General features: G+C 35.5%; 1 protein-coding gene across 1 annotated transcript in view; it reads right to left on the bottom strand.

Moving 5' to 3' along the window:
- The window catches only part of LOC136043439 (kinesin-like protein KIF20B), an 82,915-nt gene that overhangs the window by 5,628 nt on the left and 51,415 nt on the right, over positions 1–25,872 (bottom strand). Inside the window, exons 5-9 of the mRNA XM_065728356.1 lie at positions 24,390–24,583; positions 18,662–18,772; positions 15,160–15,282; positions 3,890–4,013; positions 1,716–1,895 (exon numbers count right to left, since the gene is read on the bottom strand). Coding sequence (XP_065584428.1) covers positions 1,716–1,895; positions 3,890–4,013; positions 15,160–15,282; positions 18,662–18,772; positions 24,390–24,583 — 732 coding nt within the window. The remainder of the gene's footprint in view (positions 1–1,715; positions 1,896–3,889; positions 4,014–15,159; positions 15,283–18,661; positions 18,773–24,389; positions 24,584–25,872) is intronic.

Here is a 25,872-nt window from a genome sequence, read left to right on the forward strand (position 1 = left end):
TTTTTATTGTTATTTATTGACAAGTATATGAACAACTTCCTTCAGACAGATAGGGAAAAATTGAGTTAAGGAGATAAGGATATAAATTTTCTTAACTTAACTTATTCTTCCTCCCTCCAATAAAGTTACCAAGTGTGGGCTCTTAACCTAACCAGATCTATCTCAGTTTTCTTTTTAGTTTCTCTTTCATTTTATATTTAACGATAATTAATTAATCAATGAATCAATTAATTAAGTAATTCCCGCACTGATTCTCTTCAGCTTACGTCCTTTTTCATGAAATAAATTTCCACATCTTGCAGGTTTGGCAAATGTAAAAATTTTTGATTCTTAAAATAAAAAAATAAAAGAGGTCTATTTTTCTATTCTAGGTCTATTATAGACCTATCTCCTAAACGTTTCAACGCGATACCCTTGGTGTGTTGCAGTATCCATAGAAGAGATATCAAAAGTATTCACATATTGTCTTCTAGCTAGTTCAAAATCTTTCTCAACTAACCCTGAAATGTCTAACTTATTAACATAGGCCACTATAGTGATATTGCTTTGTCACCGTATTGACAATCTATATAGACCTATATCTATGTCTAGGCATGGGGCAGTGGGATAGGACGCAACTATGACAGTATAGATTATGTTTGGAAAAAAACTATTGAACGGAAAAAGAATTAGTATACAGAATTACTCTTTTGTTGCAATTGTAGCTACTTTGTCGCTACAAAAGAGTAAACAGGATTGCTCTTTTGTTGTTATGTAGTTACTTTTATTGCTATTGCAGCTACTTTTGTTGCTATTGTAGCTACAAAAGAGTGAGCAGAATTCCTCTTTTGTTGTTATGTAGTTACTTTTATTGCTATTACAACCACTTTTCTAGCTATTACAGCTACAAAAGAGTAGACAAAATTACTCTTTTGTTGTTATGGTAGTTACTTTTGTTGCTATTGCAGCTGCTTTTGTAGCTATCTTAGCTACAAAAGAGAGTGCAGAATTGCTCTTTTCTTGTTAATATAGCTACTTTTGTTACTATTGTAGCTACAAAAGAGTAAACTGAATTACTCTTTTCTTGTTAATGTAGTTATTTGTTGCTATTGTCGCTACAAAAGAGCGAGCAGAATTACTCTTTTGTTGTAATTGTAGCTACTTTTGTCGCTACAAAAGAGTAAACAGGATTGCTCTTTTGTTGTTATGTAGTTACTTTTGTTGTTAATGTAGCTACTTTTGTTGCTATTGTAGCTACAAAAGAGTAAACAGAATTACTCTTTAGTTGTTATCTAGTTACTTTTATTGCTATTGCAGCAGCTTTTGTTGCTATTTCAGCTACAAAAGAGTGTACAGAATTATTCTTTTCTTGTTAATGTAGCTACTTTTGTTGCTACTGTAGCTACAAAAAAGTAAATAGAATTACTCTTTTGTTGTTATGTAGTTACTTTTATTGCTATTGCAGGTACTTTGGCTGATATTATAGCTACAAAAAGTGAGCAGAATTACTCTTTTCTTGATAACGTAGCTATTTTCGTTGCTAATATAGCTACTTTTGTTTTTATGGGAACAGCATTGTAGCATGCCCTTCTGCTCTCATTGCCAAATATTTCAAGTTTACTGTTATAGCCCCCAAGACACACTATTGCGGGTAACATGCCTTTCTCCCCCCCCCCCCCGTTTGCTATTTATTTAATACAGTTTAGGCCCTACAAATAAAGTGTAAGTCTACTTACCTGTTTCAAGCTCATCAAGCTCAGCAATCACCTCCTCCAAGTTTTTACCCGTGTCCTCATATTTTTGCCTTATATCGTCATACTCACGGTTTCTCTTTTCAAGTTTGCGCATAACTTCATCGAAAGTCATTTGTATATCAAAAGGGATTTCGGTACGTGAAAAATCGAAATTCTTTTCACCTGTAATTCAAGATAACATATTCATGTTTCCTTCATTCTACGAACAGATCTGTGAAACTAGTCAGGGAAGAACTCTGGGACTTATGGGAAACTCTCCATAAGTCCCTATTATTTAGGGACTCCATATTATTTCTTTTATGGCAAGTATATAATTAATTTTTAAACACAACAATAATTTGTTATTAGCACATATGGCACGTTCAGAATAACAATAGGGGTGAATCTAGAGCGAAATCTTGGGGGGGGCGGAGAAGACGCCAATAATTGACCAAATTGAACAACTTGTAAAAAAAAAGAGTGAAAACAGAAAAGACAAGGAATGAGCCAGCCAGAAGAAATCTTGGGAGGGGTGCTTCCCTGAATTCGCCAGTGGGATCACAGAAAAAAAAACAAAAAAAAACAGAGAGTGGAATGAATTCCAAAAGAATTCTTATCGCCCTTTTTATATTAACGCATAAATCAGCAGGTGATTTTTTTTTTTTTTATGTGACGGAACATGGACAAATATGATCCAACTATGCTCTCGTACTCAAACTGTGTCTTTCAATGTCATTTGTTTATCTAATAGACTAGTCACTGTTCCTCTTTGCCAGTTCTCGGACAGTTTCGCTCGAAGTCATTTGTACATCAAAAAGGATTTCCGGACGTGAAAAATTGATTTTTTTTTTCTTCTTTTTTTACTTTTAAAACGAGACATGTTTCCCTATTTTTGTTCTTCTGAGCTGGTTCACAGTCTTTTATATTCAATTATAAAATCTATAAACCTATATAAAACTTAATAATGAGAGACAGGGACGCACGGAGGGGGATATCTGCCCCTCCCAGTCAATTATCTCAGATTTACTCCAGTGAATTATTCACAGTTCCTCTTTGCCAGGAAATGAAAATTTGATGTGATGGTGTAAACAGGGACTGAATAGATTGGGATGGAAGAGGAGCGTGCGTAGCTGTGTTGGCCTCAGGCAGCTTGGTGCTGCGGTGAGTTGCTAGTATATATATATATATATATATATATATATATATATATATATATATATATATATATATATATATATATATATATATACTACTACTACTACTACTACTAACAATTCACCACTGCATCAAGACACCTGAAGCCAACACATCTATGCACGCTCCTCCTCCATCCCAATCTATTCAAAGCCTCCTTTTTTAAACCCTCACATTAAATTTTCATTTCCCTTAAATCTTTCTTTATGATTTGCTCCCACATCAACTGCGGACGACTAGCTTTTTTCCACTTCAGAAATAATAAAAGCATGAATATAAAGAAAACAACGGAGAGAAGGTCGAGAAATAATGATAAATAAATAAGGTAAAAAGAAAGAAAAGGTCAAACATAAAATAAAATGTACCTTGAAATGCTTGGCTAAATGTTAACATTATTATTTCCCATTGGAAAATAATGAGAGTATGGAAACAATGGTTGGGAGACTGGGGGGTTGGAAAACAATGGGAAATATAGTAAAAAAAAAAAAAAGAAAAAAAACGAACATAAAATAAAAGGTAACTTGGAATGCTTAACTATAGCTGAATTTCATTGTTTTCACTTGTGGATAATGAAACTATAGAAATAATGGTTGGGAGATCGAGAGCTTGGGAAAAAATGGCAAATATGGTAAAAAAAGAAGGAAAAGATCCAACATAAAATAAAAAGTACCTTGCAATACTTGGCTATATTTTAACCTCATTTTTTTCTCTTCAGAAATAATAAAGGCATAGAAATAAAGAAAATAATGGTTGGCAGATTTAAAAGTTAAAAAATAATGGGAGATATAGTAAAAAAGAGAAAAAGATCAAGCATAAAATAAAAGGTACCTTGCAATGCTTGGCTATATTTTAGCCTAATTATTTCCCCTTCTGAAGTAATAAAAGTAGGTAAATAAAAAAAAAATATTGGGAGGTTGAGATATTGAGAAATAACAGAAAATATGGTAAGAAAAGGGAAAAAGATCAAACATAAAAGAAGTTACCTTGCAAAGCTTGGCTGTAGGTTAACCTCATTATTTCCCCTTGGGAATCAGCCAATGCTTTCTTATGGTCATCAAGAGTGCTTTGCAGTTTCTTTAGCTGCACTTCCAAGTCTTGGTTAGCATTCTTAAAAAAATAAAATAAATCATATCAAAATAAAAGTCATGGAAATTTGTTAGAAAAACTTCTATTTGAACGAAAAAAGCAACGAGTTACTTTACACTGACATACATCCAAGCCAACTACATCACATTTTTTTGTTTAATAAAGGTGACATTCAACAAATGGCAATGACAAAGAACCAGAAAAACACATATCATTTTATTCCAGCAAAGGGTGGGGGGGGGAATACACGAAAAACGCAAGAATCCGTCAACGAAGGTTACTAGCAAAGTCCAGTGCGAATATGGTCCCCTGAATATCAGCACGGACCTGCCTTCTACCAGTGAGACACGAGAAGCAGCAAAGAAACTGGAAAATCACAAATACTGGATCGTATATCATGCAGAGTTATGTTGATAAAGGCATCAACATACACACGTTTGGTCTTTACTCTTCACTCGGACAACAGCCAAAGTACAATCAGACTAGCAACTCACTCATTAGGATACTCAAAAAAGCAGACGCTATTGAACCAGGCAACTGGCGGGTATAAGTTTACTGTCAATACCCGCGAAGATTCTCTTATCCATTATCCTACAGAGGATCCAAACACAAATTGATTGACACCTCCGAGGCGAACAGTATGGCTTCTAGCCAAATCGCTCATGTGCAGACCTTAAATTCTCGATTGGACTTCTAGCTGAAGAAAGCAGAGAGTGGGGTTCGGAGATCTATATGATCTTTGAGGACTTCAATAAGGCATTCAATTCCGTAGATCGTGAAAGTCTATGGAAGATTCTCATCCATTATGGAATCCCTGAGAAAATGTGACGATTATTACCACCATTTATGAGGGCAGCTTATGTTGCGTAAAAACACCAGAGACGAAAACTCGTTTCTTCCGCATTTTGTCAGGAGTAAAACAGGGGTGTGTTCTATCACCATTATTTTTTGTGATGATGATTAATTACATCTTTCGGAACACAGAGACAGGAGGCATCAGATTAAACCCCGAAGTCCAGGTCAATGATACTGATATTGCAGATGGCATAGCAGTGTTTGAGTCAAGAAAACCTTTCAAGAGGACGTATCCCAAATATCCGCACCTTCTGACTCTGTTAATGTCGGTTACTAAAGGTTGTCGTGTCTTTTCATAGATGGTTTGTCATCCTCTGTGGCCAGTGGATAATCAGTATTCTGCAAAGACACAGCCGGTTTTTTTTTTTTTTTTCAAAAGTCAGGACTGTTATTCTTGGTTCAGGTACCATGTTTCTGCTGCATAAAGTAGGAATTTTGTGCCTCATGAGGCTGCCTAGTTCAGTCGGTCCTACACTTTCCCCTGTCAAACACCAGCGTAAGATCTTGAATTTCTTCCCGAAGACTCAACGCACGTATAGTGCCAAGCCACTAAATGCAGCATGTATAAATCTGTTCAGACAGACAGCGTCACGACAGCCCCTCCTTACAACCAGATTTTACAAAAATATTGACTTTAAAAGAAGAATTAACGAATGTGTTAATGCTTATTGCAGATTTTTTGTCAGTTTATAAAAGTGATTCAATAAGCCAACCTATAAATAATTCCATCCCAAACTAAGTAAATAACACTTTAGACTCTAATCATCAAAAAAGTGCATTGTCTTAAAGCTCAATGAATATTAATGAAGGAAGCAGAGGATTAAGTTCATTAATTTTAGCCACTAAAAGTAATACAAATCTAAGTTCAGAAATTGTATCTGGCCTCAATCTCACCTCGATTCAACCTAATTAGAATCCTGAACTTGAGAACACATATGCCCAAATTCGTTTTGACAGTACGGAAGTGAATCTGTCTAATAATAATGACTTCCCTTCTAATATTCGCAAATGTGCTAGTATAATTTTGACAGGTTTTTCCAAATTAGGATATAAATGTGATTTTGGGTATGACCGTGTTCCAAGCAAGCTGCAGGAAAAAGGTATCCCTGATAATAGTGTTATAAAAATTGCAAGTTTTTTAAGCAAGGAAATTGCAAATTAGGTCCAAAGTACCCCTATAACCATAGATTTATTATCCATTACCTCAAAAAACGAAATGCAGCTCGTCCAAAATTTGTTCCCGCTTTTATGACACTTGGAATCTACCAGGTCGGTTGAAAACGTCGCAAACGCTTAGAGTGGAGGGATCGGGCTGAAACTTGGTGGGAAAAATAAGCACAAGTCCTAGATATGTCATTGACATAATCGGAACGGATCCGCCCTCTTTGGGGTACAGGGGGGGGGGGTTGTAATTCTGAAAAATTAGAAAAAATGGGTTATTTTTAACTTCCGAAGGAGTGATCGGATCTTAATGAAATTTGATATTTGGAAGGGTATCGTTTCTCAGAGCTCTTATCTTAAATTTCGGCCGGATCCAGTGACACCGGGGGAGTTGGGAGGGGGAGCCTAAAATCTTTGAAAACACTTAGAGTGGAGGGATCGGAATGAAACTTGGTGGGAAAAATAAGCACAAGTCCTAGATACGTGATTAACATAACCGGAACGGATCCGCTCTCTTTGGGGTAGTTGGGGGGAGGGTTAATTCCTAGAAATTAGAAAAAATTAGGTATTTTTAACTTACGAAGGAGGGATCGGATCTTAATGAAATTTCATATTAAGAAGGATCTCGTAACTCAGATCTCTTACTTTAAATCCCAACCGGATCCAGAGTCATTAAGGGGGGAGTTGTGGGGGAACCGGAAATCTTGGAAAAACTTAAAGCGGAGAGATTAGGATGAAACTTGGTGGGAAGAATAAGCACAAGTCCAAGATACGTGACTGACATAGTCGAACTGGATCCGCTCTCTTTTGTGGGGCTGGGGGGGGGGGGAGGGTAATTCGGAAAAATTAGAAAAAATGAGGTATTTGTAACTTACGAATGGGTGATCAGATCTTAATGAAATTTGATATTTAGAAGGATCTTGTGCTTTAGAACTCTCATTTTAAATTTCGACCAGATCCGGTGACATCGTGGGGAGTTGGAGGGGGAAACCAGAATTCTTGGAAAATCGTGAAAATCGAGGTATCTTACGAATGGATGATCGGATCTCAATCAAACTTGATATATAGAAGAATCTTATGTCTCAGATGCTCCATTTTCAATTCGAATCGGATCCAGGGACATAGAGGGTTGGAGGGGGAACCAAAAATCTTGGAAACCGGAAATCTTGGAAAACGCTTATAAATGTTGTAGATACGTGATTGACGTAACCGGACTAGATCCGCTCTCTTTGGGGAGTCATGGGGTTGGGTTCAGTGCTTTAGCGAGTTTAATGTTTCTGAAAGTGCTAGGACGATGAAAATTGGTAGGCGTGTCAGGGAGCTGCACAAATTGACTTGATAGTCATTTTCCCCGATTCGATCTGAGGGGCTGAAGCCAGAGGAAAAATTAAAAAAATGAGGTATTTTTAACCTACGAGTGGGTGATCGGATCTTAATGAATTCTAATATTTAGAAGGACCTCGTGACTCCGAGCTCTTATTTTAAATCCCGACCGGCATTAAGCCGATCTCGTCACATGTGCCATATGAACTCTTAGGTCTGGTTTACATAACACGTGAAACCCAAAAGAAGTGCTCGTTATTGTACTTATGTCGTTTTTACTTTACTGGCAAGTGTAATTTTGTCCATGTTCTTTTATGTAAGTTAGCATCAAGCGGGCGTTTTTTCGGATATGATAGCCTGCATATTTATGTTCCCTCTTTCATGTTGCAAAAAAAAAAAAAAAAAAAAAAAAAAAAATCAAGCTGCAAACAAAAGCAAAGTGCATAAACTTGGGCAGTACCAGCTGTTACAGGTCAAAGATTCCACACTGGAAGGACCCTTTTTTAAGGCAACACTACGGATCCCTTTCCTCCCTTATTAGATACCTCTTATTACCTCCCTCCCAATCTTCGCGAAACGCCCCTCCAATCCAGAAATTTACTCACCGCCAGTCAAATCACCATCACACCCAAACCCTACCATAATCCCCTTTTACTCATATCCCTCCGAATCACAAACCCCATTGCATATCATATCCGCTCCATGCGCCCAAGATGTTGTTGACTTATTCGGGACTCCACCCATCATTTTCCAAAGTAAATCAGACCTACCTTCTCCCAGAAAGTTCCCATCTCACTTCCCTTTCCCAGCACCTCCTTACCTTCCCATCTCCCCCTTTCCGCTCTATCAAAAATCCTCCCAATTCGACTCCTTCTTATACTATCTCCACGAAACCTCACCTCCAGTCCATTTGTTTTATCCCTCGTGCCTACCCTGACAACGAGACTCAGGTCTGAGACTTTTTGCATTCAATAATTGTCTTGTAATAAATCCTAATTGTTCTCACTTCCCGTCAACTGGAGACAAGTTGCACCTTCCTCATCATGTTTCGTCGAAATCCTTGAGCACCTTCACCTCCAAATCCCCAAGGTAAATCCTTCTCTTACCCTTCTTCTCCAAAGCATAATGACGCCTGACAAATTATTCCGAGTTTATTAATCTCTAAACTCAAGAGTTTATAAATGTCCTTTAGATCACCCACTCGGAGAAAAAAGGTGGCGGTGTTTTGTTCTTTACTAAGAGTAATCTTTACCCGATGGCTATTCGAGTCCCTAGTTTATCCGAGTATGATGAAATCCTCTGGCTAAGTATTAGACTAAAAGTACTCCATCGTCCATTTAATATCATTGCAATAGCTGCTTTCTATTACTCCCCAAATCAAAATATCGATTCAAAACGGAAATTAATTCAGCAATTGCAGACAAGTGCTGATTTTGTTATTTCTAAGTACCCCTTTTTTTAGTTGGCAATGCCAACGACCTTAAAATGGATTCTTTTTGCTCCTCACTTAAAGTAAAGCAAATTGTTAAAATACGAATGACTCCGGAAAATACCTCTCTTGGTGTTATTTTAGCTAATATGTAGAATTTTTACAACCCCCTCCCCCTTGTCTTTGCCCCTCCCATTAGGTGGGAGCTATCATCTTTCGATTCTTTTATCCCCCTCCTCCATTTTAAGCATTTTTTCTCAGTAGCTTATGGCACTTATCGCCCTTTTCAAAATTCTGGTCTTCTTTCTTTTGGTATTTGGCTGAATACTGAAGATTGGCCTGATATTTAAAGTTTAAAATACCTGAAAATGGCTACGTTCCACAGAAAGCTAATTGATAAATACCAAATTTGTTTCCCTGAAAAAAAGATTTAAAAGGTGCTTCAGTGATAAAACAATTATTAATCAAACTATAAACACACTAATTAGAAACTTTTCTAATTAGTGAAGCTTTTCAAAAATGGTAAACTGGATGAAGACAATAAACTCAGAAAATCAATTAAAAGAAAAATTCGTAAATTGGCACGATCGTACTACAAAAATAAGGTCGAAGAATCGCTCAATAATTCACCAAAAAATTGGTATTCCAAGGTTAAAAAGCTGTGAGATAGGAGGCTTGAGCAGCTTGACCTCGACCTACCCAAACCCCCTGATGTTACTGCCAATAAACTAAATAGATTTCTCGCCTCCATTGTCCAGAGCCTTCAAGCATTGACCGGCCAATTACCAACAGGAGCCCTATCCCCTTCTTCCCCATCTGAGATAAATAGAAGAATTGAAAAACTAAGAAAAATGAGTCCTTGTCCTTTGGACATCCCATTTCCTCTTATTAGTGCCTATGGTGACTTCCTTTCTAAGCCCTTGTCTTTCCTGTTGAACGAGATTACCGAGTCAAGGCGAATTCCAACAATTTGGAAACATGATTTCATAACCCCTTTGAAAAAGAAAAACGGAAAACCTGGTGTTGAAGGCGTTCGTTCTATTACTCTTACTCCTATTTTCTCGAAACTTTATGAAGGATTCCTTGCAGATTGGCTAAAGGAAAAAATCTTACCTCTTACCGGCCTGATTCAATTTGGCAACATAAAATCCACTTCTATTTCCCACTACCTCGTTTCTCTTATTGATCACGTCGAGAAAATCCTCAAAAAGATTAATTCCTGGCTTAATTTAATTTCCATTGACCTTCAGAATGAGTTTGCTTTTCTTAACCACATTATTTTAATTGAGAAACTTGTCAGCGAGTTCAATACTGGTGAAATTGGTTGCCACCTTCTTAACAAATAGTTCGCAGGGTGTCAAATAGCAGAATCATTATTCAAATCCTCTCCTTGTCTACAATGGTATACCCCAAGGTACTGTCCTAGGTCCCCTCCTCTTTTCAGTCATGGTTAACAGCCTCGCGAAGGAATTTCATGACCGATGGAAATTTGTTGATGACCTAACGGTTGTTGAAACTTGCTTCAGGAATTTAATAAGCGACCCATGAGTATCCTCAATGAAATTGTAGATGAGGCCTTGGATTTAGACATGACAGTAAACCCCTTTAAGTCCATGATAATGCCGATTTGTTTCCTCAAATCCTCGCTCTGTTTTCTTAATTCTATCCCTCCTGAAACTTCTGTGTCCTCATTTAAACTACTTGGCGTCACATTTTCTTCAAATTTAAAGTGCTAAAGACATCATCCATAGAGCTAATGTTTCTATCGCCCTATGTAAGCTTCTAAATAAATTTAGCGTCCCCGTTTCCCACTCCTTAAGGATTTACAGGTCTTTTGTCGGCCCATATCTCGAATATGCTTGTCAAATTTAGCACCTTGGTATCTCTCGCGAAGAATCGGAAAAAGTAGAATCAATCCAAAAAAGAACCTTGCGAATAATTTTCAAAGAAGGCAAGGTGCCTTTCCACTCCTAAAAACGCTAGTTTGGAAACCCTTGAATGAAGGAAGATTACGTTGTGCCTCTTTTGCAAAATATACATTAATAAACCCTTGGACGGCAAGTCTTTTCCCCAAACGTCACTCCCAATCCAGATTACGGCCACTTCTAGCTGTTTATGAGCTCATCGTTATTTTGTCCCCATTCGCTGCATTAATTCCAGATAAAAGTAAACTTTTATTCCCTTCATCACAGAAAAAATTTATAAAATATTCCACTAACTCTCCTTTCTCTTCTCTCTTTGTTTATTGGCTGATGGTGCTACCCAGCTTGTTGCACCTATTTGCTTGTTTCACCCCCTCTTTTTTTAGTTTCCCTTTTAACTATAATATATTTTATATTCCGTTCTCTTTTTTGTGTTTATTCATTATTTTTGACCCCCTCTCCCCTTTTGACCACTTTTTATCTTTTTAGCTCTTTTATTGATAGTATGCAGTATGCAGTTAAATTATTGGCACTTTTTTAGTTTCCTTTTAATATATATATATATATATATATATATATATATATATATATATATATATATATATATATATATATATATATATATATATATATATATATTCCCCCCCCTTCCGCTTTTTTAATGTCCCTCTGAATTCTTTTTCTGACTTGTATTTGTTTAAGTTTAGCTTTACCAGTTTTTATCTTTTTAAATTTTGAATTGACTTATTACAGTTTAACTTATAAATGATTATTCATTACAAATTTTCTTTTTCATTGTTGTTTTTCGAATTTTTGCCAGTTTTAGGGCAACCATGTGATTTGTCGACTCAAAAGTCCGAATTCGGCCCTTTGAGGGCTTATGTTAGAGTTTCTTTCGAAATAAATAACTTATATAATCTAATGGCATTAAATTGCGTTTGAAAAGGCGTGGCTTCAGGTGCAGAGAAAATCTCTGAGATCTCCGAACTTGATGTAGGATGCTAAAGGCACCATTTGCCTATCATATTCTGGTGAGTATTTCTCTCACTGTCGAGCTGTGTTCTCGATGATACTTTCAAGGTATTTGAACTGGATAATTTGTTCAACATCTTAGTTGCCACATTTACAGACAGAGGAGAGTCAATTGCTGTACTTGCTTTTCTCTGCATTTGGTTTTCTACCACTAGTAGGTTAAGATGGTTTGCTCTCACCTTAAGATCTCGTCTAGTAATTCATGAAGCTGCTTTTTTCTTAACTCTAACTCGTCTACTCGTCTACTACTATCTCGTCTGCGAAATCAAAATCATTGACCTGGACTTCATGGCTTAATCTGATCCCCAGCAGATCATTTCTGAGCACTCATTATAAGCAAGTAGTGTAATTACTAATTCACCTTTCTGTTGCTAGGGTTCAAATTAGTATAGGCAGAGGCAGAGACATCTATCCAAGGAGTAGATCCTCAAATTACTAGGAAGAGATCAGAATGCTCCTGATCTTAAAGATGACGACAGAGTGAAAATACCTACCATCTAACAAACATGAAGATGTTTATGAAACTATACTGAAAGTGATAGAGGAGATAGAGGATAGTATTCATGGTGAAAAAGCAGATGTTATGTCTCCCAGTCTTGAAGAAGATGAATGACCACTGGTAAAAATTCACTAAGTTGTCGAGCTCAGCGATGGCCTTTGAATACTCGAATACTCGTCAACGCTACCAGAAAGCGTAAAAGATATGTAGTAAAGACAGACTTTGATTAATTTGGGTATATCCCTCATCAAGTCATACCTGAATGTCCACAAAACCATCAATTCACTGCACCGAGAACCTCACCGCTTATTACATAAAATGCATGGAAATTTGTCGGTTGATACTACAGTGCTTCATCAGAATCTGGTCGCAAATCCAAGCGATTTTTCCTTTTGTTTTCATACAGCCTATCGCTAGAGTTTGCAGCGTCTGCAATGACCCACTGCAAAAGCAACACCAAAACACGTGGATTTTGTCAAAGTTTTATAGGAAAATAAATAACAGATCGTAATAATCTGATATTTAAAAACAAGCTAAAACTAATGACCAGTTTAATTAACTAAAAAAACAACTAAATAACAATTTGGATTATTATTGACAAGAACTTATCATTTAAGTACCATGTAAAAGCTATAAGTAAAATACTATCGCGGAATTTAGGGATTATCCGTAAGTTAAAACACTTTTTTCCTTCAAATGTTTTACGGTTATTATATTTTTCTCTGATTCATCCGTATATTTTGCATTGTTCGTCTGTATGGCTTGGTACTTTCCCCTTAACACTTTGCCCAATCCGCATACTGCAGAATAGTACCATTAGATCATTTTGTGGAATAGTGAACCGGAATTTGGTCAGGTCAATTAATATAGTATAAGGAACACAGTATAATTAATATGATAATTAATAATATACTATAATAATATAATAATATAATATAATTTTTATAATTAATAATGAATACAGTGTAATTAATATGATGCTTACAGCTGGATTACGTGATTTTTATACACTGGTTTTTATGTAAAAGTATTATCATGGGTGCCTTCCAGACTGTTTTACCGGAATATTTCGGGAAAGGTCCAACGTCCATTATCACGGAACTCGGACAAGTGGAGATATTGAGGTTCCTGGCCTAGTTTCAGGTAGGGCTGCTTTTTCAGTTATTTACAGAGAGGCTAAGCTGTGGAATATGCTTGTCCCAAGAACCAAGGAATTATCCATTAGTCATTTCAAATCTGACCTTCGTGTGGGGTCGCTTGGCAAGTATACATTCAAAACAGACTGAGATTGATAAAATTAAATTTGATAATAATTGTTTATGCTTCGGGATTATGATATTATGTTGTTTTATTATGCATGAATTATTGATGTAAGTTTTCTTTTCGGTACACGATTTCACCCTTCTACTTATTATAGATTAACTTGTTTTTGCTTTTTGTTTTATTTTTTGTTCTTTTTGTTAATAACACTCCCTCGCAAGCGACGCTTTTGGTGTGCTACCAATTGATTTTGTCTCTGTAAATTTTGTTGATAAGAAATGTGCGATTACTACTAAAAACTAGCAGCAAAGCCTGTTAGCGACAGCCATAAACAAAGAAAAAACGTAGCTTTACTTTTTTATCAGGACCAAAGAATTTTTTGCCCCCTTCCTCCCAATTCAAAATTCGAAGGGGTTTATCAGGGACGTATGCAGGGGCAGGAGAATTGGGGCCTAACAGTCCCCCTTCCTTTCAAGAATTCTAAATTTACTAGATTTCTATAGATTTCTCACCCAAGTTATATAATGAAATTTACCGAAAGAATTTTTGAGGGGCTTGCAAAAAGAATAAATATCCCTGGATATGTATTGCTTCTTTTGCAAGTTTATATATTTTCTTTTATTTTGCAGATATGACAAAAACCTTGGAAGGTGATGGGGGGGGCCAAACCCCTTGAAGTCCAAATTTTAAAAAATGTCCTATATGATCCTGTGGACAGTTCATTGGAAATTGTCTAGTTCTCTCCGCAGTGCCAGCAAGGAATGACAAAAATTTAATGCAGTTATATGGGACCTAGTGAAATCAGAAGTGGTTATTACATTTGGAAAGATCATTGAATACGGAATTTAATTACATAAATTTGATTTTCCTATTTGATTCTCACCTTTTAAAAAACCTTTTTGTCCTAAGCTATACTATACCTTCCCTTTTTGAAAATACTTTTAAGAAGACACATTCAGTTTCCAGGTTCTAAGACATTTTATAGGATTATATGAATTTTGAAACTTAACATTAATTAACGTATTTATAATCCATGTACACAAAAAGAGTATAAAGATAGAGTAAAAAAAAAAGAAAAGAAACAAGAGCAAAAAGTATGATCAAAGAAAATATTGCATAGCCATAACCTCTTAACAGTTTTAAGAATCTAAACAATTTTTTGCAATTTAATAAAACCTGAATATTAAATATTCAGGTTTTAATATACTATACTACAATATCACGCTAAAAACTGTGTCATTGTCAGAAATGTCATCGTATCAATTTTACTCCCACAAAACCGACGCTTGCGATCGTCCAAACTGACCGCAATTATGCCGGGAATACAGTCACGTCCGAGATACGATAATTTACTCTACTCCTTGGACAATAAATTCCGCTATAGTCAGAAATGCGGCCGCGTCAATCTTACCAATACTTCCATAAAACTAATTTTTACCATTTTCAGAACTGGTCGCAGTTGTGCCCGGAATATGGTCACGTCCGAGATGGGATTATTTACCGCACTCTTTGGCAAATCCATCCCAATAAAAGCAAAAATTAGTAAAAAACTTTTGTTTATAATCTGGAACCCAAAAATATTAACAAAACTCTTAACCTAAAAACTCTTTAATATAAAAAAGACAACCTTTATGCCCAAGAAGGACGAATGATAAATAATTATAAGAAAAATAAGGGAGGGGATACCTTCAACGCTCGATTTTCCTTCACAAGGTTTTCATTAGCTACAGGATCCTCTCTCCTTTTCTTCATGAATTCCTGCTGCGATCGTAAACGGTTTTCTGCTGTTTCCTCGGCTCTTTCTTGAAGCTTGAAATTTATAAAACATAAATCATTAAGGATCAAAAAAAATAAAAAACTTTTTTCAAAATATAAATTTTTTCTAAAATATTAATTATTTTGAAGATTTATATGGCTGAAGATTATGAAGATTATACATAAATACATTGAGAATCGAAAAAAAGAAAAAAACTTAAGATTTTCTTCTGACGCTACTAGGATCTAAACTTAGAATGTCCTACGAAAGTTTTGATTAAACCATACTAAAACAAAACCATACAAAAATACATAAATAACAAGAGCCAAGAGTCCCTATGGCACTTGTGACGAGGTCGAAAGAGCCAAGAGCTCATATGGCACTTGTGACGAGGTCAAAAGAGCCAAGAGCTCATATGGCACTTGTGACGAGGTCTAAAGAGCCAAGAGCTCATATGGCACTTGTGACGAGGTCGAAAGAGCCAAGAGCTCATATGGCACTAGTGTCGAAGTCGAAAGAGCAAAGAGCTCATGTGCCACTTGTGACGAGGTCGAAAGAGCCAAGAGCTCATATGGCACTTGTGACAAGGTCGAAAGAGCCAAGAGCTTCATACGATCCCTCCACTCTAAACGTTTTCCAAGATTTCGCTTTCTCTCTCCAACTCTCCTCGATGCCACCAGATACGGTCGAGATTTAAAATAGAGCTCTGAGACACAAGGTCCGTCTAAATATTAAATTTTATTAAGATCCTATCACTCATTCGTAAGTTAAAAATCCCTAATTTTTTTCTAATTTATCCAAATTACCGAATTAGGTGCCCCCCAACTCTCCCAAAGAAAGCGGATCCGGTCCAGCTATGTCAATATCGTATCTAGGACATGTGCTTATTTTTCCCACCAAGTTTCATCCCGATCTCTCCACTCTAAGTGTTTTCCGAGATTTTTGGTTCCTCCCCCAACTACTCCTCCCAATGACAATAAATCCGGCCAGGATTTAGAATAAGAGGTCGTGAGTTACAAGGTCCTTCTAAATATCAAATTTCATTAAAATCCGATCACTTGTTCGCAAGTTAAAAATACCTGATTTTTCTAATTTTCTGAATTAACCCCCCCCCCCATTCTTCCAAAGAGAGCAGATCCGTTCCGGTTATGTCACTCACGTATCTAGGACTTGTGCTTATTTTTGCCACCAAGTTTCATCCCAATCCCTCCACTTTAAGCGTTTTCCAAGATTTCAGGTTTCCCTCCCCCCCCCCCCAAACTCCCCCTAATGTCACCAGATCCAGTCGGGATTTAAATAATATCTCTAAGACACGATATCCTTCTAAATATCAAATTTCATTAAGATCCGATTACCCTTTCGTAAGTTAAAAATACCTCATTTTTTCTAATTTTTCCGAATTAACCGTCCCCCACTCCCCCCAGATGGTCAAATCGGAGAAAGGACTACTTCTAATTTAATCTAGTTTGGTCCTTGATACACCTGCCAAATTTCATCGTGTTAGCTTATCTGGAAGTACCCAAACTAGCAAAACCGAGACAGACCGACAGTATTTGCGATAGCTATATGTCACTTGGTAAATACCAAGTGCCATAAAAATACAACAAAACAACATCAACACAAATTAATACAAAAAAAGATATTAAGCAAAAAAATATAAGGCGAAATTCAGCTAGGGGGTTTCTCTACGTTTTCTAAATTATCTTCGAAGATGAAAAACAATTATTTAGCTGATCATCATCATTTATTTTACACTAAATATAACAAAAACAAAACCGAGCAAAAAAAACTGGGTCCCCAGAAACAGACTTTTCAACAAAATTATTTTCAACAAATTAATATAAATATTTTCAACAAAAAGACTTTTCAACAATTAAAATATTTTCAACAAAAAGAAGAAGAAAAAGACAAATGTTGGATGGATTTAGCACATTTCAATGCATAAAAAGACAAAAAACCAATGAATACGAAGGCCAAATATATAACCAAGTGAAAAAGAATTTCAGAACCAAGGACATCAAATTAAAAACCTTTTTTGAGCCCTGGACCCTTGCGACTATTCGCACATGAAAAGGACAAATTGCTAAAATACTTTGGGTTGCTTCAAAATTATGAAGTTTATAGGATAGTATCATATTTCCGTCAGTGTTGCCACACTGGAGTGTTAAAACAATTAGGCAAAACATAATTTTTAAATTACCAACACTCTCCTTCGGCAATAATTCAATTAGTAACAATCCGTCGATTCGTGCAAGAACTCTCTTAACCTATTTGGTCCCTAATATTTTTACCTGCCTTTTTGCTGATCTAAAGCCAAGTACCTTTTTTTTTAATTGGGTACTACCCAAACCGCAGTACTACCAAAACCGCATTAAATGCAATTAGAGTTATTTTTCAAAAAAAAAACTGAATTGTTGACTATTCCAGATTTTTAAAGATATATTTCTTTGTTTTTAGAATATATATATATATATATATATATATATATATATATATATATATATATATATATATATATATATATATATATATATATATATATATATATATATATATATATATCATGAAAAGAGAAATCATCAATGCAACAGCACAAACACATAAAAAAAAAAGAGACAGAAGGAGAAAAGGAAGACTGTTTTCCTAAATTAGTGATTAATATAGACCAGCACTTGAATGAGGCCTTAACCTTACTCATCCATACAATCACATAGGTTAAACAGCATAGCCAAACACAATCAACCATAAAGAATAATTATCATATATACATACATACCTCACATACATACAAATATACTTTCAAACATTAATTTCACTTTCATATTTTTGTACTTTAGTCAACGTAGGTAGAAGAATTCAAATAAATTACAAAAAACTGTTTCCATTTATTAATACTATCAAATATGCAATTTTATGAGGAGGTAGAATTGCATGACTACCCAATATCAAGGCAAACTGTCTATAGTTTTCAATTTCGCTCTGTACAACGATGCCGATCGAGATTTATCTTTACGCTCATGTTTACTTAGATGTTCTAGTTAATAGTATTGCAGTGTGTTGTTAAAATATAAAGCCAATGCACTTTTCGCAAATACGATAAACAAAACCATTCATTTTATAGAACTTTTTATAGGAGGTCAAAACTCAACCCATGTGGTCAAACGTTCTCATGCCTGCTTATTTACAAATCAGTGTCTAGAGACCATCAATTTAGACAAATCACTTGGAGTATTTTCGGTGGGCGGGTATTTTCCAGGGGGTATTTTCCGGGGAGGGGTAGACACCGGCTCCCATTTAGGACTGCTCGCACAAGAAAAAGCAAATTATGACAAGTCGATAATTATTAAGCTTATATATTGCATACCTAGCTAAAATATCTTTGTGAATGGGGCTTTATGGTTAAGCTGTACTCTACACTCAAATTGAACTTACCTCTTCCACATATTCTGTGAAGGCTTTTTCTCGTTGAGCGAATATATCCTCATATTCTTTGCTAATCTCTTCTCTTAAGTCAATTTCAAGGTTTTCGTTTTCTTCTTCCATCTAAAATAAGCAAAACCAAGTCAATATATTAAGAAACAAATAAAACCTGACATAAGGATAATTCCTTTTACTAGACAGTGAAAATAGATACAAAAGTTCTGTATATTTTGATCAAATGTAAGTGATCGTCATCAGCAGACAAACTAAATTGTTAAACTCAATGATTTGTATTTATTTTCACTGTTAGTAAAAGACTTATCCCTATTTCAACTACTATTTCTTCGTCATAGAAAGGCAATACGGTCTTCGAAAAATATACCAATATATTTACGATTAAAAAAACAAACTATTCCATATATGAAGGGAGCTGTCTTTCTTGAAAATTTTTGACAAAACATTAAAACTTTCGCGTAAAGAGTGGGGGTTGAGGATGGAGCGGCCCCTCTCATACATAGAATAGTTTCTGTCCGATTTAAGCTTTAAAGTTACTCCTTACTTTCAGTTGATTTTTTTTATTGTTTCTGATCTTTTTCAAATCATGACAGAATATTGCCTTCTTCCTTCTCGTGTAAAATTTCCCCTGAAAAATTACAATATGGAAAATCTCCTCCCCACGGAAAACACTATTTTGGAAAATCATCATCACAGAAGATACTCTCGTAAAGTCTGCTTAACTCTCCAGTAATAAATAGGACCAGACTATGTGAACAATGCGAAAATTGCGTAACTTACAGCCCTTTCACCAGGGACTATGGGAACTTATACCGCAAAGACATAGTTATTGGAACTATCAACTATGTTGAATCTAATTGCAATCTTAAAATCATGACTAGATGTCTCTTGAAAAAAAGGCGCATGGTATGGAGGATAAATACCCTCCAATCTTTTGGGATATAAAAAAGAAAGAAAAAAGTGAAAATGCATCCGTGATCCTTCTTCTAGCGAAAAAAAAGCAAAATTCCACATTCATGTATGTAGAAGCATCTACAGCAGAATTCTCAGGTATGCTGAATCTGACGGTGTGATTTTCATTAAGATAACTTGATTTGCACAGGGTGTTTTCCCCTTTTTTCGAAAATTGGGTAAATTTTCTGGGTTCGTAGTTTTTTATGGGTAACATTAAACCTAATAAACGTAGTATATTTTGAATAAATATGAAAAACCACTTCATTTCATGTATATATTGTTAACAAAATTCTGTTTTTAAAAGTGTCAGTTATGATTGAGCTGAGCCACTCCTTACTTACAGTTCGTTACCACGAATTATTTGAAAAGTCAATTATAAGGACAAATTTATATATTACTTTGTGGCCACCATTTATGGTTATATATCCCATAAAGGACCTTTTATCTAGGGAAAATAGTTATTGGTTTTTAAGGTCTGCATAAAGATCATATCCTGGTCATATCCATTAGCATCATTTTAAGAAAAAAAAACAAAAAAAAAGAAAAACAACAGCTTTCTCTAAAACAAATTACATTAAGAAGTAGACCCCGACACCATGTCGGTTTTCTTTCCGGCGGCGAATAGCTGATTTTTAGGGAAAACAGTGGCAAGCTGTGACACGCCATTGATTTTCTCCGGTAGCTTGCTGCCAGCTAACACTGATTTTCTTATTAGGAACGAGTTTCGAATCTTTTCAAAACACCCCAAGTGATGTATCGTTTGAATTCAAATAAACAAGAGTCTGTAAGAGCCCTGTAGAACTCCAAGGGCGTGTACTACACAATGACACATGTAAATTTGTGGAAAACACGACAAAACAACAATTTTAAAAATCTGTATTATCAAGAGTCTTTTTTCACACTTTTTAATCGCTTCCTATTCAATAAACGGTAGCGTTCGCTTCCCTCAATGTCTGTGTTTTCATTGTGTTTCACTGTGTTTTTGTTGTACTCAATGAAGCCCAGTGATCACAGTATCATATCTTTTAAGCCAGTGTGTGTCATAACGCTGAAGCAGTTTTGTTCTTCGTGTGCCACAGAACACAAAAGATACTAAGGACTCAGTTCGTTTGAGAGAAGTGGAAGAAAAACAATAGACAAAAAGTCTTGCAAATACCTCATAGCAGTTACATTAGACCTTGTTTGGAGACCTCAGCTGAGACAAAATTTAACAATGAAAGTCCCAATGCACGTAAAAGCAAATGAATGATATTTTCCGTCTCCATTCTATCAGGCAGGGGCGTCGCAAAGGGGGCGGGGGGGCAATTTTTTAGATTCGGTAAAATCTAAATCAAAACTCTAAAATTACACCGAATCAGAGAGAGAAAAAAAAGAATAGTTACAGCAGAATCTCAGAAGGTCCAAAATTTTAATCTGATTACTATACCAACTCAAAGATCCGGCAGAGAAAATCCAAAATTTATTAGTATAATTTATTAATTCTGGGAAGGAAGTCTGGTAGTGATATGTTTAGCTATTAAATATTGTTAAGGCCCAATCAAAATCTATAGTCATCCCGCAAATTTGAAAAGGTTGAGAATCTGGCTGAATTTTGCACAAGATTTTAATCACATTCCTCTCTTTTTTTCGAAATCCAAGTGAATTTTCTGGAACAAAAATGGTAAAATGACAAATTCGTTAACATGCATTTTCATAGTTTCTCCGAATCGGCCAAATTCAAACTGAGAGAGTAAAAATTTTTCCTGACCTAAAATAAGTTATTTGCTTTTCAAACTGCTTTTGCATTACTTCGACCCAATTAATTTTCATCTTTTTTCATCAAAGTTGAAAAGTGAGCAATAAAACAAATTAACCAAAACATGGCCTTGGTTGCAAGAGTTCAAGAATATAATTTTTTCTCTCGGCTTGTTAAAAATGATCTTAACTTAGAATCGTTGATCTGAGGTCAAGTTTTCATCTGCATTTTAAAACAAAATAACGACTGAAGGTATTATCCCCCCAGTTTTTAATACACAAACTTCAGAACAAATCAAAACGGATGTGGCTTTTTCAATACTATCATAGGTTCTGGCCGTTCAAATCTTTTGTTGATACACGACAGTGTGGGGTCGTTTTAAGAAGGAAGATAATTTTTACGGAAAAAGAAATTTTGTAATCCTCTACATTCCAAATATTTTACTACTTCATGGCACACTGAGTCACTTGAAAGATGGAAAGCTTAGTCCAAGATTCAAATAAATTTAGAAAGTTTTTTACAATGAAATACAGGGATGGAAAAACTGAGGAAATGACAAATTATGGTTCATGATGTAAGATATGTCTTAAAAGTAAAAAATAATAGAGGTACAAAAGCAAAATAAGATCTGTAAAGGGAAAATATTTATTGCTGCAAACCATTTCGAATAAATTATCAAACTATGCTGTAAGAAATCAAGAGGATTGCAGTAAGGGATAGAATAAACTTTTTAAAAGAACATCCCAAATTTCTGGGAGGCCTGGGAGGCTCTGGGGGCGTTCCCCCCTAATTACGCCGCTGCCTACTCTGTTTCTAAGCTCTAAGAATTCAATGTCAATAAACTTTTACAAAGTTATGTAGCACGCTAGGTTACTTAGTACACCGAAATCAACAGGTTACTGTAAAAACGTAAGGGTAAATACAGATAGATACGTAAGGGTAAATACAGATAAGGGTAAATACAGATACAGGCGGTACATTGGCGCGTCAACGGTACAGGTGGCAAACCGGCAAACCGCGAAAATATTTCTCGATAAAGGCACGTCTTTCACTAGCGGTGCGTTGTCGGGGTCTATTACAAAGGCTGTTCTTCTTTGTTCTCAGAAAAATCTGGTCTGTTTGTAGGAGTAAACAAGGCTTTAATAGAATAAGGCAAGTTTAGTAAATAAAATACGACCAGTATTGTTTTATGAATCACTGCTCACCCATCTAACAGAAAGTAGAATTTGTGATGTCTTCAAAAAAGTCTTGAGACACTCAGATGCACCTTACAGGATACAAAATAGCCCCTAGGTTTAAATAAGCCCATCACGTGGAGCTTTAATATTCAAAATTTGGTGAAGTAGCCCTCTACCGATAATAGGGGATAGCAAGACCACATCAAGGGCTGAAATGCACTGTTACCGCTGTCGATTTAGTCAGAATGTAAGACGAGAAATGAAACTAGTTTAATTCATAAGATTTTGTAACTAAAGTTGAATTAAATAAATTAAAAAATTCAATTCAGTAAAATAATGCCAGAATTTAAAGATCAAACAAGGTCAGCCTAAAAGAACCTCAAGCAAAAAAAAAAAGAAAGAAAAAAAAAAAATCCTGACTAAGATGGTCTTCCGGAGAATACAAGCGATCACCGCTCATGTTATCGACGAGTATCAGCCTGGGTTTCGACCAAGACGATCTACTATTGACCAAATCTTTACTGTGTGCCAGCTGATGGAACGCAACATTGAGTTTAAAAGAGAGCTCTATAAACAATACGTTGATTTCCGACAGGCTTTAGACATCATATGGAGGAAAGGTCTTTGGCATATTTTAAAACACTATGGTGTCTCAGACGAAATCGTCAAAATCGCTGAGGACATGTACAAAAAGTTCATGCCAAATTCTGACAAAAGATGGCCTGTAATAAATTCTCAACAACTTCTAAAATCGTCCAGGGATGCATAATATCCCCATGTCTGTTCAACCTAATCCTGCATGCTATTCTCGCCCTGACACCCATTGGGTGTGGGGCGAAAATAGGTGAGATCCTAGTCTACAAACTAGCGCACGCTGATGATGCCGACCAGCTAGCCACGACCCCCCAAAATCTCCAAAGACGGGAAGAAAACATTTCGAAAGCAACGAATTCGTTTAGGATGTAGATTAATAAAAACAAGACATAAGTCATGTTTACATCATACAAAGACCAGGTGCATGCTATTGCTATCCTCCCCCCCTCTGTAATAACTGATGGGGAGCAAGTAGAAACAATCAACCGATTTCTTTATCTCGGTAGTTTATTAACGGCTGATAATGCCACACTACCGACATTAAACGCTGCCTTGCCCTAGCCAGATCTAGTTTAAGAAGACTAACAAATTTATGGAAATCGTCTTCTCAAACCTCATCTTTTTAGTCGTCATCTGAAACCTCATCTTTTTAACAGTCTGATCATACCCATTGCTCTGTATAGGTGTGAAACATGGACAATAAAAGATGAAGACTAGCGAATCCTTCTTGTATTCAAAATGAGATGCCTACACCGGATAGCAAAGATTAAATACATTGACCGTGTCACAAATGAAGAAGTCCGTAGAAGAGTAAAATCACTAGACAAAACAAACCACCTAAACAAAGTTAATAGACAACAACTACGCCGGTTTGGACACGTCAAGAGAATGGAATCCATTCGACAACCCAAGATCTCGCTCGATGGGCGTGTTGAAGGGCGTTGACCAAGGGCTTCGACGATGGAAGACCTCGTAAGAGAGGATTAACAACTTTGATAGGCAACATATCACCCAACTATCCAGAACCGTGCCTGACCAAACAGCATATCCAGCACTGATCCAAAATTTTGAAAGAAGCGGCCTCAAAACGTCCCATGATGGGAATTAAATAAGTATTATGTTTTTTATTTAACAGTGTATTATTTATATTATATAAATAATTATTGAAAATCTTATATAAATAATGAGCGAAATATTGTAATATAACTATTATTTAATAAATTATTTATTTATTTAATTCACAATAATAACTATTTTTACTCACTTCCTTAATTTTCCTTTCTAGCATCAAAACCTTCTTCTTGAGAGCTTCTACACTATCTTTTCTGACAGCTGTTTCTACTTTCGACTCTTCATCTTCGGACTCACTTTCACTTTCATTCTCACTTTCTTTGATATAAGTAAGCTCTCCAGCACTTGGCTTTTCTTCTATTTCTTCAGAAAGTTCTGTCAGAGTAGCTTGTGAAAACAAATTGAAATAAATATACTCTATTCGCAAAAATTGCATAATCAAAACCAGATAGAATTAAAAACAACTGAAAATAAGGTACAGGATCAAAATTAGAAAAAAAGAGAGAATTGACACATGGTAGAAGCTAAGTTAAGAAAGGGGCGCTTTGTCAGATATTATATATCTAAAACGATCAAAAATGGATCAAAGAAACGATCATCAAAAATGTTTTTTTGAGGTCAAAGGAAAATACTAAAAAAAACACGCAAATGGAATATTTCCAGAGGACAATCGCCTCTCATCTTCCGAACAAAAAAAATTATTTAAGGAAAATGCAAAAAAAAAAAAAAAAAAAAAAAAGGTGAGACTCAGTGTAAAAAAAAACAAACAATAAAGACCAATGAAAAAAGAAAATTCAATAAAAGCAAAATTAGAAGGATTAAAACCAAATACCTGACAATCGTAAAGCAAGTTATTCACCAATATCCACGATTTGCACAAAATTCAAAAGTTTGATCTGCCATCATGTGTTTTTGTGTCTTTTTTCAGTATTTTCGTTTGGCCCTAAAAAACACTTTTGATTGTTTCTCCTTTATATCATAGAAGGCCAATGGTTTAAGAATCTTCGTTAGAAATTAATTGGTATAAGCCTAGAATTGGGTCTGTTGAGAATAAAACATGTCAAGGAAACATTTTGTTTTTTTACTTTAAGATGTGCAGAATAACTGTAGTTAAAAACATTCAATAGAACAGATGACCTTTTGATTTAAATGAAGTGAAGCAGTTTTGGCAAATCTTCTCCATATGAAAGATAGCCCAAAAATTATTTTAAGAGATTATTTTTTGGATATTTTCAAATCTTGAGAATTAACCCTTGATTTACCTCAGATACAAGGGAAAAGATTTTATTTTTCAGTAAAATGAATATTTTGTCTCATTGAATATTTTGACAGCTTTGAATTTTCCAGTTGTGCTAACTGCCTTGATTGAAATCCTTGTGGACACAAGATGCACACTTACGTCGTACGTGCACTGATTAGATACCTTCGCAATTTGCTTCACAATTTGATTAGTAAGCGAGCATAGGTTTCTTTTGTTTCGAGCTAACCTCTGGTTAGCTTTTCGAACTGTTGAAACATCTAAGATCTTCTATCAAATTTGCAAATTAACCCTCTGTCTTTGAGACTGTTAGCCGAAGCTCAGACTTGCAAAATGAGATTTTTAGCATCCAACGTCCAAGAGTTCTTTGATGTTGCTAAAATTGACGCCCTATATTTGAATTAAGGCAAATTGTAAT

Source organism: Artemia franciscana, unplaced genomic scaffold (assembly GCF_032884065.1).
Source record: "Artemia franciscana unplaced genomic scaffold, ASM3288406v1 Scaffold_601, whole genome shotgun sequence".
Lineage (NCBI taxonomy): Eukaryota > Metazoa > Arthropoda > Branchiopoda > Anostraca > Artemiidae > Artemia > Artemia franciscana.